This window comes from Myxocyprinus asiaticus, chromosome 33 (assembly GCF_019703515.2).
Source record: "Myxocyprinus asiaticus isolate MX2 ecotype Aquarium Trade chromosome 33, UBuf_Myxa_2, whole genome shotgun sequence".
NCBI lineage: Eukaryota > Metazoa > Chordata > Actinopteri > Cypriniformes > Catostomidae > Myxocyprinus > Myxocyprinus asiaticus.
The window spans coordinates 2,485,955-2,498,814 of NC_059376.1; the positions used below are offsets into that span (position 1 = coordinate 2,485,955).

The window sequence follows — 12,860 nt, forward strand, 5'->3', positions numbered from 1 at the left end:
CAACGACTGGAATTGTTCGGTTGAAGGGGGTACCAAACTGTGAATCCTGAACAAAACAGTTTGGTGAATACATGTTTACACGCTGACAAGCAATGAAAGTAACTACGTGGTTAGCTAGTTAGCTATAAGCTCGTTGCCACGGAGAGCAAAAGATGGGCTTTATTTACTTTCCAGCATTACATCTCACCAACTAGGTAACAACATAGCGTGAAATCAACACTCAACAGATACAATCCACCACCGCACTGTTGTCTGCTGAGCTGCAAAAAGATGCTCTGATGTTTACCTTTCAATCTACTATATTACTTACTGCACTGACAAACTATAGCTGGCTAACAGCAAACAGATGTGATAAACATGAGTGACATGATTGTCAGGGACAGGGTTAACGTTATATTAGTTATATAAAATGATGGGGTCATTGTTTATTAACTTTCCAGTATGTATTTCACAAACTAGTTAGCAATTTACCGAGAAGACACCACTGAACACCGCACCGCTTAACTCTGCTCTGTCCACAGAACCACCGTCAGCTCAGCTCTGTAAACAATGGAGTCAGAGCGTGCTCTGCTGGACAAACTACGTTATGACACCAATTCTAAAGCATTGTTTTCTGCATTATATGTTCTGAAATTAAGTTTTCATATCTGCGCATATTGGTAAACATATACACCGATACCGATATATCGGTGAAAGGCTAATATCAACCGATATATTGGTCGGGCACTATTTATAATACAGTATACTGTATTATTTCTTACAATTATTTTTATTAATATGTATTGTGTTGTCTTTATTTGGGGGCCTTTTTCTGCAAATACTGATGTGTGCGATTTATCGATTGACAGCCCTAATAGCACACTGAAAAGCACACTACCCATACTTAAAAAACATCTGTGTAATGTCCCTCTCTGTTGACTTTCATGATTGAACCCTGCCATCTCTATATCGTTAGCAGAACGACACTGTTAGACAGTTGTAAGCAAATGATCTCACTCAGGCAGACAATCATGCAGCCATGGTTGCCTGGATACCACAAGAGCATATTTGCTTAGCCAGAAAACCTTCGAGTTAATGAGCCTCCTTAAAAATCAAGGTATGAAGCACATCGAAATACACTCCTACATACTGTACAGCTACACACACAGGAAATGAATCTAGTGAAATCAGCATGGTGCTTGTCTAATAGAAAGAGTGCTGATCTTTGAGAGGAAATGAGCTCATTCACATTTGACCGTGTGTCCTGTAACACGAATCTGTGAAGTGTGAAATTATGAAAGCTGCAAGTGTGTGTCAGTGCATGTGTCCGTTCATGACTGTTTCCTTTAAACAACAGGTGGGCCATTCTAGAAAATGAGTGCCAGTGGGTGAAAATCATTTCCCCTTGTATTAACAGTTTATTTGCTGCTAACTTGTGGTTAATTTGTGGTAAAGTTGCAGTGCACAAAAGAGTTTGCTGCAAATAGTTGCCAGACGTTTGTAGCGCTTCACTAATACTCAACGTGCTACAGTAACCTTTAACAAATATGTCAAACTTTTCACTGAAGATTATTCATATTGTTTTAATTTTGTTGGAAAAAACAGGTTTAACCAAAGGTTTTATAACTGCTTGCCAAAAGCTTGTTTGCATGTGGAAATTTCTCACTTTAATCTTATATTTTATGTTTGCCAGAAGGTGTCAAACTGAACTGAAAATTGGATTTATGATTTTAATTATTAGTGTAAATTCTCTTTCTAATAAGCACCTTGTAGTTTCATGACCCTGACCACAAGGCTAGTAATGTCAGATTCTATCTATATTGTATTAACTGACAACCCCATCACCGTTTAGTGCTACATGTCCATAATGAATATGCTGAACTCCACCTGTGGTGACTGTGTGTACTTGAGGAGAACTGACTTCACACATCCACTAAAACCTTGAGATTTTGAGAAATGTAAGTGCAGTGTAGTTCTAGCGGGAAGACTAGCAGCTGTTCATTATCGCACCATTAGCTAGGTAACTCCTAGCCAATCACATGTAAGCCATCGCTTTATAAGTCTGCTTACAATCTATCAAACTGCTGTTTCAGTGTGCTAACACGGCAACCTCCGCCACCCCACCGCCACATGTTGAGTCCCGTCCTGCATGGGGTAGGCTCCTCGCCCCTGCCTCCAATCTCCGTCAGGATCTGATGGTTCCGAGTACAACTTCTTCGGACCACTAGACGGGGCTTACGCCAAAGAGAGACCTTACATTCGTGTTTTAGATTCATCATATAAATGTAATCTAAAACTTTACTAACTTTACTGTGAGTCTTCCTGATAGAAATTAAGAAATTTACTTCACATTGCAACCAACTAGTTAAAATAATGATAAAAAGTTAATCTGAGAAAAGCTCTAAAATATCTCACTATCTAATGCAATGGCATTCATACATTTTTCAATTGTGATTTGTGTTCAAAAAGTTTTTGGCGACACTGTATACTAAAATCTTTTACTAGAGCATTCAGTTGATTAACATTTTTAATGGAATTAGTTACATGATGTGCCAGTTAATTAATCGCAATTAACTGCACAACAGTATTTACTGAGAAAGGCCCCCAAATAAAGGTATTTTAGTAGATAATAATTAGACAATACAAAAAGTAGCCTTAAAAAGACAAAATGTTTGTTGTTTCATTTCCATATCATTCACTCAAAATATATTTTAGCCTGTTTTTAAGACACATTTTAATTTCATAACAAAATTCATTTAAAAGAACTTATTTTATTCATTTGATTTTCTTAAAGATTACTCAATTCAATTTGACAAAATATTGTTATGACATTGTAAATGTATAAATCTTAAAATATGCTAAAATATTATTTGAGTGTTAAACATAACCCTATTATTGGCCAACTTGCATCTGAGCTGTTTTTAAATGTTGGTCTAATCACACTTAATTAACGTGTTAAATTGACAGCCCTATTTAATGCATAAATTAGCTTGAGGTGGCAAGATGCAATTTATTACTGAGGATGTCATTTGTTTGGGTTAGCTTATGAAAATCAGAAATTAACTTTATCAACTCTTCAAAATAAAAAAAAATTAAAAAACTCCCATTTCACAGAATGATCCTGTTATCTTTGACAAAATACTTCTCAGAAAAAAGATTTGTGTTTGACAAAAGTGTCAGAGCCAGGATTCGAACGTGTGTCTCTGGTGCAAGAGTCTTTATTTCCACCACTGAGCCACAGAAGGGAGTTGAACCTAATAGTCAGACGCATTCTTAAACGAACTCAGAAGAGTTTATTAACAAAAATAGCAAAAAGGGTACAAAAAGCAATCTCTTACTGACAACCACAAAACAGAAAAATCTTTCATCCAAAAAGGATCCAAAAGGAGGGGAAAAAATAATCTCCAAAGAACTCAGGAAAAAGACACCAAAAAACAGCAAAAATAAACACTCCAAAAGGCATTCAAAGTTTAGTACTTAGAACTAGAGCAGACTTACGGCAGCAACTGGCTAGGAACATCAATAACCAAGCAAAGAAATTGATCAGCTTAAATACACAGCCCAGAACGAGGCACATGTGAAAACAATAACACATGATACAAAGGCGGGAAACTGAAATGAAACACAATGAGGGCCTCTAGTGGCCAAAATATAACATTAAAGCAAAAAACTCTGACAGGACCTCTCCCTCTAGGAACGGCTCCTGACGTTCCCTCCCGGATGACTGGACTTGCGAGCATGAAATTCTTGAATTAGTTTGGGGTCCAAGATGTCCTTGGCAGGAACCCAGGAGCGCTCCTCAGGGCCATAGCCTTCCCAGTCCACAAGATACTGCCGGGACCCACTTACTCGACGGGCATCCAGTATTCTGTGGACTGTGTAAGCTGGCTGGCCACCAATGATACGAGGAGGGGGAGGTTTACCTGTCACAAGAAAAGGAGAAGACAAAACAGGTTTTAACAGTGAGACATGAAAAGTGGGATTTATCTTCAAAGACTTAGGCAAGTATAAACGATAAGTAACTGGGTTTACTTTCCTGGCAATCTTGAAGGGGCCAATGAACCTCTGGGAAAGTTTACGGGATTCCACCTGCAAGAGAATGTTCTTAGTGGAGAGCCAGACTCTTTGGCCGGAGCGCAGAGTGGGGGCAGGTCTGCGTCTGCGATTGGCCTGGTGCTGATACTGCTGAGAGACCTTCAAGAGCTTGAGTCGGGCTTTTTTCCATGTCTGGTGGCAACGTTTAACGAACTGTTGAGCAGAGGGAACTGCAACCTCCACTTCTTGCTCAGGGAATAGTGGAGGGGTGTATCCCAACTGGCACTCGAAAGAGGACATGCCTGTAGCAGAAGAGCGAAGGGTATTGTGAGCGTATTCTGCCCACATGATGAAGGAAGACCAAGAGGATGGGTTGTTAGCTGCCATACACCTCAGTGTAGTCTCAAGATCTTGGTTAAGCCTCTCCGTTTGCCCATTGGACTCCGGGTGGAACCCAGAAGATAGACTAACTGTAGCCCCCAGAGATTGACAAAATGCCCACCAGAATCGGGAGGAAAATTGGGGTCCTTGATCAGAGACGATGTCTTGTGGGATGCCAAAGACTCGGAAGACGTGGTTTATAACCAATTCAGCAGTTTCTTTAGCGGTGGGTAGTTTGGGCAGAGGAATAAACCGGGTGGCCTTGGAGAATCTATCAACTATGACCATGATGGTGGTGTTGCCTTGTGATAGCGGAAGTCCAGTGATAAAATCCATGGAAAGATGAGACCAAGGTCTATGAGGTATGGAGAGAGGATGCAATAGCCCCTGAGGAGAACGGTGAGGGACCTTACTTTGGTTGCACGTGGGACATGCGTTTACAAATGTTGTCACATCCTCCTTGATAGTTGGCCACCAAAATCGTCTTTGGAGGAACTCAAGAGTGTGAGAGGTACCAGGATGACAAGTGAGATGAGAGGAGTATCCCCACTGGAGGATCTGGGAGTGGACAGCTTTAGGGACAAACAGGCAGTGGGTTGGCCCCCCTCCTGGGTCAGGTTCTCGGGCTTGGACTTGTTTTACAGTATTTTCCAGATCCCACCTGATAGGAGCTATTATCTTGGAACTGGGGATAATCGATTCAATAGAATCTTCCTGAGGAGTGTTTACATATACTCGGGACAAAGCATCAGGTTTTAGGTTCTTAGAGCCAGGGCGGTAGGATAAGATGAACTTGAATCGGTTGAAGAATAAGGACCAACGTGCCTGCTGAATGTATTCCAGATTTTTGTGGTCCGTGAATACTTGGAATGGGTGTTTGGCCCCCTCAAGCCAATGCCTCCACTCTTCAAGCGCTAGCTTAACTGCCAGTAACTCTCGATCCCCTACATGATAGTTCATCTCAGTCGGTGTAAGGCGGTGGGAAAGGAATGCACATGGATGCAACTTGTTGTCCTCCCCCCTTTGGGACAGCACAGCTCCAACCCCTACGTCCGAAGCATCGACATCCACGATGAAGGGTTTATCTGGGTTAGGGAGAATGAGAATAGGTGCAGAGGTAAAATGGCTTTTGAGTTTGCTGAAGGCCAACTCTGCTTCATGTCCCCAATTAAAGCTGGTTGTGTTACCCTTGGTGAGGACAGATAAAGGAGCCGACACAGTACTGAAGTTCCGTATGAACTTGCAATAAAAATTGGCGAAGCCAAGGAAACGCTGTACTTCCTTTACCGACGAGGGGGAGGGCCAATCCACAACTGCTTGAATCTTTTGAGGGCCCATTTGTATCTGGCCAGGCTTGATAATGAACCCCAGGAACTGAACTTTGGTCACATGGAACTCACATTTCTCAGGTTTAACATAAAGATGGTTATCAAGAAGACATCTGAGTACCTTACTGACGTGTTTTACATGCTCTTGGAGGGAACTCGAGAAGATGAGGATATCGTCCAAGTAGACAAACACAAATTGGTTGAGCATGTCTCTGAGAACATCATTGATGAGAGCTTTAAACACTACAGGAGCATTAGTGAGACCGAAGGGCATAACTAAATATTCATAATGCCCAGTGGGCGTGTTGAAGGCGGTCTTCCATTCATCTCCTTTTCTGATGCGCACGAGATGGTAGGCATTGCGCAAGTCAAGCTTAGTGAAGATGGAGGCTCCTTGCAGAATTTCGAAAGCAGTGGTCATTAGCGGCAAGGGATAGCGGTTTCGAATAGTGATCTTATTAAGGCCCCTGTAATCAATACATGGCCGGAGCCCACCATCCTTCTTCCCAACGAAAAAAACCCCAGCTCCAGCAGGGGAAGTGGTTGGTTGGATGATACCTGCCACAAGGGATTCGTTAATGTATTTGTCCATAGCAGTTCGTTCGGGGAGGGACAAAGAGAATATACGACCTCTGGGGGACAGGTTCCTGGGAGCAGCTCAATGGCGCAATCATAGGGGCGATGAGGAGGTAAGGAGGTGGCCTTCCTTTTGCTGAACACTGCTTTGAGGTGGTGGTACTGAGCAGGGACTTGAGGCAGATCTAGGGCTTCTTGGGACTCGAGAACAAGATCAGGGGAGTTCTGGGCCAAGCATGTAGTCTGACAGGGGGGCCCCAGCTGAGAACAGCACCAGTGGACCAGTCAAAGTGTGGGTTATGCTGGAGGAGCCAGGGGTGACCGAGGATAATAGGGAACTCTGGAGTCTGTATAAGGTGAAAGCACATTCTGTCCTGGTGCTGGTAAGTGACGAGACAAAGGAGAGAGGTGAGGTGGGTTATTTTCCCTGGAGCTAACGGTCTTCCATCCAAAGCTGTCGCAGTTAGGGGGGCAGGAAGGGAATTAATAGGAATCTGGAGACTTTTGGCAAAGGAAATATCCATGAAATTCCCAGCAGCACCAGAATCAATCAATGCCTGGAGTTGGTGTTTTTGATCTCCCCAAGTGAGTGTGATGGGAAGGAACAATCCAGAGTTGGAAGGTGAAGCTGTGCGTGTAACTCCCGTTACAGTCCTTCCTTGCCTGTACGGGACTGGGCGTTTCCCAAAAGCTCGGGGCAGGCGGAGCGAAAATGACCATACAATCCACAATATAGACAACAGCGCTCTCTCATGCGACGGTCTCGTTCTGATGGGGAAAGCCTAGTCCTTCCCAATTGCATGGGTTCCAAGGACTCGTGGGGCACTGGTAGCATTGGAGCAAGTGCTGGACTGGCAGACAATGTGGAAACAGATGGCCGGTTCAGTCTTCTCTCCCTCAGGCGATTATCTAGCCGGATTGCTTGATCCATGAGGGTCTCGAGATCACGAGCAGGTTCTCTGGTAGCCATATCATCCTTGATTGCCTCAGACAGACCATTCAGGAAACACACCATGAGGGCCTCGTCATTCCAGCCGCTCCCTGCTGCAACTGTCCGAAACTGTATGGCATATTCGGCCGTGCTGCCATTACCTTGTCGGAGGGTGAGAAGTCTCTTAGAGGCTTGCCGGCCACTGAGGGGGTGGTCAAAGACTCACTTGAACTCCTTTTCAAACACAGAATAACTTGAACAGAAGGGTGCCTGTGCCTTCCAGACCGCTGTTGCCCAAGAAAGAGCCTTGCCAGAAAGGAGGGTGATAACATATGCGATCTTGGCCCGATCTGAGGGGAAGGAAGATGGTTGTAATTCAAATGTGAGAGAGCATTGAGTCAGGAACCCATCACATGCACTGGGATCACCTGAGAAATGTTGTGGTGGAGGTAGGCGAGGTTCAATCAGAGGAGAGAGCACTCGAGAATCCGGAAGGGGTACCGAAGCAGCAGTAGAAGCAGTAGCTGAAGTAAAGGGCAGCCGGTCCAGGATCTGACGGACAGAAATCATGAGATCAGACAGCACTTGTGAGTGTTTAGCCATCATAGTCTCCTGCTGAACTAATGCTGACTCATGGCGTTGGATTGTGGACTCCTGCTGAGCAACTGTGGCCAGGGGTTTTTGAGCATTAGGCATCTCTGGGTTCATAATGTTGGCTTGGTTATTCTGTCAGAGCCAGGATTCGAACTTGGGTCTCTGGCACAAGAGTCTTAATTTCCACCACTGAGCCACAGAAGGTAGATGAACCCAATACTCAGACGTGTTCTTAAAAGAACTCAGAAGAGTTTATTAACAAAAATAGCAAACAAGGGTACAAAAAGCAATCTCTTACTGACAACCACAAAACAGAAAAATCTTTCATCCAAAAAGGATCCAAAAGGAGGGGAAAAAATAATCTCCAAAGAACTCAGGAAAAAGACACCAAAAAACAGCAAAAATAAACACAGGGAAAAAACAATCCAAAAGGCATTCAAAGTTTAGTACTTAGAACTAGAGGAGACTTACGGCAGCAACTGGCTAGGAACATCAATAACCAAGCAAAGAAACAAAAGGAAGTGATCAGCTTAAATACACAGCCCAGAACGAGGCACATGTGAAAACAATAGCACATGATACAACGGCGGTAAACTGAAATGAAACACAATGAGGGCCTCTAGTGGCCAAAATATAACATTAAAGCAAAAAACTCTGACAAAAAGTTAAATTAGTTTAAGGTTTCTACAGTAATCTGTGTCATTGAGTGCAAGGTAAAAATGAGGCGCCTGACTTTCTCAGTTAAGCTTTTAATTTAATGGTGTGCTCAAACATGTCTTTATTAACATGTATCTCTGACACATTGTCCAGAGGTTGTGTCTTTTTCACAGCTCCACATACCTCAAAAATGTGTTTCTCATCAAATACTGACATGTACTGTATGGTGATGTTTTTGTGATGATATCATCCAGATGTTACACTTTGCATTTTACTTTTTATTTGAAACTTTTGGAAGATATAAAAGCAGCTGACATTTTTCTAAGAGGATAGAACAAGGTTACCTTGCTTCGTGTGGACAAACACTGTTTTGGGTGCATTCACTGTTGCGGCTAACAAGTGACAGAAATGTGTTTGGGAGTGAAGAGTAGAGTGACCTTCAAAACACAGCTTTTGCCATTCATCCCATTATGACATAAGTATTCAGACCCTTTTCTATGACACTTGAAATTTAGCTCAGGTGCATCCCATTTCTCTGGATCATCTTTGATATGTTTCTACCTTTGATTGGAGTCCACCTGTGGCAAATTCAATTGAATGGACATCATTTGGAAAGGCACACACGTGTCTATATAAGGTCTCACATCTGAAAATGCATCAGAGCAAAACCAAGCCATGAGGTTAAAGGAACTGCCTGCAGATCTCAGAGACAGGATTGTGTCAAGGCACAGATCTGGGGAAGGCTACAAAAATATTCCGGCTGCATTGAAGGTTCCCAAGAGCACAGTAGTAATTCTTAAATGAAAGAAGTTTGGAACAACCTGGACTCTTCCTAGAACTAGCCGCCCGTCCAAACTGAGCAATTGGCGGAGAAGGGCCTTGGTAAGAGAGGTGACCAAGAACCCCATGGTCACTCTGGTTGAGCTCCAGAGATCATGTGTGAAGATGGGAGAAACTTGCAGAAGGACAATCATCACTGCAACAGTCCACGGATCTGGGCTTTATGGCAGAGTGGCCAGACGGAAGTGCAAGACACATGAAATCCTGCTTGTAATTTGCAAAAAAGCACCTGAAGGACTCTCAGACCGTGAGAAACAAGATTCTCTAGTCTGATAAAATGATGATTGGTGATTTTCTTCAGGGCCGGTCTAAATAGTGCACTGCAGGCACGGATGCCTCTGGCGGATCCTCAATGGACATTGTAAAAATTGCCTACCACAGCCCACGAGCCAGTGCCCACACCTGCCATGGCCAATGAGCCAACGTCCACACCTGCCACGGCCAACAAGCCTGTTTGTGAAGCCTCGCCCATCCCAGAGCCAACGTTGCAAGCCTCGGCCATCCCAGAGCCAACGCCTGTAGCCTCAGTTGTCCCTGAGCCAACGCCTGTAGCCTCAGTTGTCCCTGAGCCAACACCTGTAGCCTCAGCTGTCCCTGAGCCAACGCCTTTTGCCTCGGCCGTCCCAGAGCCAACGCCTTTTGCCTCGGCCGTCCCAGAGCCAACGCCTGTAGACTCGGCCGTCCCAGAGCCAACGCCTGTAGCCTCGACCATCGCAATGCCAGCGTCCTCGGCCATGGAGGTCATTCCCGCAACGGCATTCCCAGCTGTCCAGAAGAGGAAGAGGAGAAGGAAAAGGACTCCTGCTACCCAGTCGATGCTAGCACTCATGACCATGGAGGCCATTCCCCGGTCATGGCCTGTGCTCTTGGCCACGGTGGTCAGTTCCCAGTCGCTGCCAGCGTCGAGCCTCCCATGGCTTCACCCCTCGAGCCTCCCATGGCTTCGCCTTTCATGGCTTCGCCCCTCAAGCCTCCCATGGCTCCGCCTTCCATGGCTTCGCCCCTCGAGCCTCCTACGGTCCTGCCTTCCATGGCTCTGCCCCTCGAGCCACTCCTGGCTTCGCCTGCCTTCATCGAGCCTCTCCTGGCTCCGCCCTCAAAGTCTTCCATGGCTCTGCCCTTAGAATCTTCCACGGCTCCCCCAGAGACTCCTCCTCCAGCGGTTCCGCCCGCTCTCCCAGGGACTCCTCCTCCAGCAGTTCTGCCTGCTCCCCTGGAGACGACTCCTCCAATGGTTCCGCCCGCTCCCCAGGAGACGACTCCTCCAGTGGTTCCGCCCACTCCTCCGGAGACGACTCCTCCAGAGCTTCCGTCCGCCCTTCCAGAGACTCCTCTTACAGCATCTCTGACCGCTCCTCCTCCAGCGGCTCCACCGCCTGACCCAGTCCCTGCCCTGTGGCCACCTCCCAGGCCTCCTGGCCCAGTCCCTGCCCTGTGGCCACCTACCAGGATTTCTGACCCAGTCCCTACCTTGAGATCATCTCCTTGGTCTCCTGGCCATCTGCCTGATCTGCTCTGTTCTCCTTGGTCTCCTGGCTGTCCGCCTGATCTGCTCTGGTCTCCTGGCCGTCCGCCTGATCTGCTCTGGTCTCCTTGGTCTCCTGGCCATCCACCTGATCTGCTCTGGTCTCCTTGGTCTCCTGGCCATCCGCCTGATCTGCTCTGGTCTCCTTGGTCTCCTGGCCATCCGCCTGATCTGCTCTGGTCTCCTTGGTCTCCTGGCCATCCGCCTGATCTGCTCTGGTCTCCTTGGTCTCCTGGCCATCCGCCTGATCTGCTCTGGTCTCCTGGCCATCTGCCTGATCTGTTCTGGACTCCTTGGTCTCCTGGCCATCAGCCTGATCTGCTCTGGCCTCTTTGCTCTCCGGCTCCACCTTGGTCCTCACTCCCACTGGCTCTGCCTCGGTCTTCTGTGCCCCCAGCTCCACCTCAGCACTCTGAACCTCTGGCTCCAGCTTGGTCATTCGAGCCTGCAGCATCACCCCAGTTCTTCATCCCTCTGGCTCCACCTTGGTCTCCAGCCTCCCTGACTTCGACTTGGTCTTCCGTCCCCCCACTCCGCCCTGGACTGCTCTGCCAAAATCTCTGCCATGGGTCACCTTCCCTGCGGCTCTGTCAGGGTGTTCCACTCCACCAGTTCCGCCCAAGTCTCCAGCTCTGCCTTGGTATCCAGCTCTGCCAGCTACGCCCAAGTCTCCTGCTCCGCAAGTTCAACTCTGGTCTATTCCTCCAGCACCACCCTGGTCTTCTGTTTTGCCTTGTTCCTCTGCTCCCCTTGCCCCTTGTGCCCCCTTGAACTGCGTGTTTCCCCCTTCCCCCCACACCCCATGGACAATCCTTTTTTTTTGTGGAGAGTCTGGAATCCGCTCCTTAAAGGGGGGGCTCAGTCATGTATTCCCTGTTTGTGACTAGACTTTTATGTTGAAATTATTTTTTAGTTCCTGTTTCCTGTGTTAGTTTTGTAGTCCTTTGTAGTTTAATTTTATGTTTGGTTTACCCGGGTTTTCCTCATTCCCTTGTTTTGACTAAAAGTTTTAATCTTATTTTTTTTTTTTAAATGGCAAATCTTCACATTTTTCTTGAGGCAAGTGACGTGTTTTAAATGTTATACATTTATTAATTACAATATTTGTTGGCCAAAACAATGATATGATATTTTTGTGTACATTACCTTTTACATTTTTGCTGTTTCATAATTATTTTACTGCTTAAATTTGGATGAAATGTCTATAATGGCAAAAAGTTAGTGTATAACAAAGGAATAGTTCAAAAAATTTAAATTATGTACTCATCCCTACATTGCAAACCTGCATGATCTTCTTTCTCATGCGATAAACACAAAAGGAGAATTTTTAATAAATGTCTCAGTTCGTCTTGGAAGTTGACAGTGACCCATTTTTACACTTCAAAAGTATCATAAAAGTAGTCCATGTGGCACTTGCGTCAAGTCTTCTGAAGGTATAAGAAGGTATACAAGTAATTTGTTTGTCAAAAATCTTCTCATAGCTTATCAAAAGTCTCTCACAGCTTTCATGAATGCGAAGAACATTTTTGGTTGAAATATTCCTTTAAATTATCTTATTACTGTAATTGTCATATTATTTATTTATTAACAGGCTGTTTTCTGACAAAACTTTGGTTCCCAGTTGTTTTATGGATTATATCATGTATTTGTCTCTGTCTGTTTGTGTGAACACAGGTTCATCAGTACTACAGTTTTTTTCCGGAGGATAAAGTTCCCTATGTGAACAGCATTGGTGAAAAGCATCGAATTAAGCAACTGCTTCAACAGCTTCCACCACACGACAATGAGGTCTGTTAGTATAAGTAACTCAAAAACATTTAATAATACAATCAGTTGATAACTATAACACATAACAAGCACTACAAACTGTTTCAGATCCATAGATCCTTTTTAGGTCAAATGTATTTTTGCTATATACAAATTCGTAGGCACCAAACTCGAACTTTGGTACACAGTGGAAGACAAACCAAAGGTTCCAAAGCCATTACAGGATCCTAACATTTGTTCTAAGATC

The 12,860-nt window shown here is 45.1% G+C and overlaps 2 protein-coding genes across 3 annotated transcripts in view; one reads left to right on the top strand and one right to left on the bottom strand.

Moving 5' to 3' along the window:
• Window positions 1-12,860, top strand: part of LOC127424009 (prickle-like protein 2) — a 100,859-nt gene that overhangs the window by 81,086 nt on the left and 6,913 nt on the right. For both annotated transcript variants that reach the window (XM_051668765.1, XM_051668764.1), the window contains exon 3: window positions 12,521-12,634. In XM_051668765.1, the coding sequence (XP_051524725.1) occupies window positions 12,521-12,634 (114 nt within the window). The remainder of the gene's footprint in view (window positions 1-12,520; window positions 12,635-12,860) is intronic.
• The window catches only part of LOC127424030 (periphilin-1-like), a 50,738-nt gene continuing 41,159 nt past the window's right edge, over window positions 3,282-12,860 (bottom strand). The window contains exon 6 of the mRNA XM_051668812.1: window positions 3,282-3,902. Within this exon, the coding sequence (XP_051524772.1) occupies window positions 3,825-3,902 (78 nt within the window). The 3' untranslated portion in view covers window positions 3,282-3,824. The remainder of the gene's footprint in view (window positions 3,903-12,860) is intronic.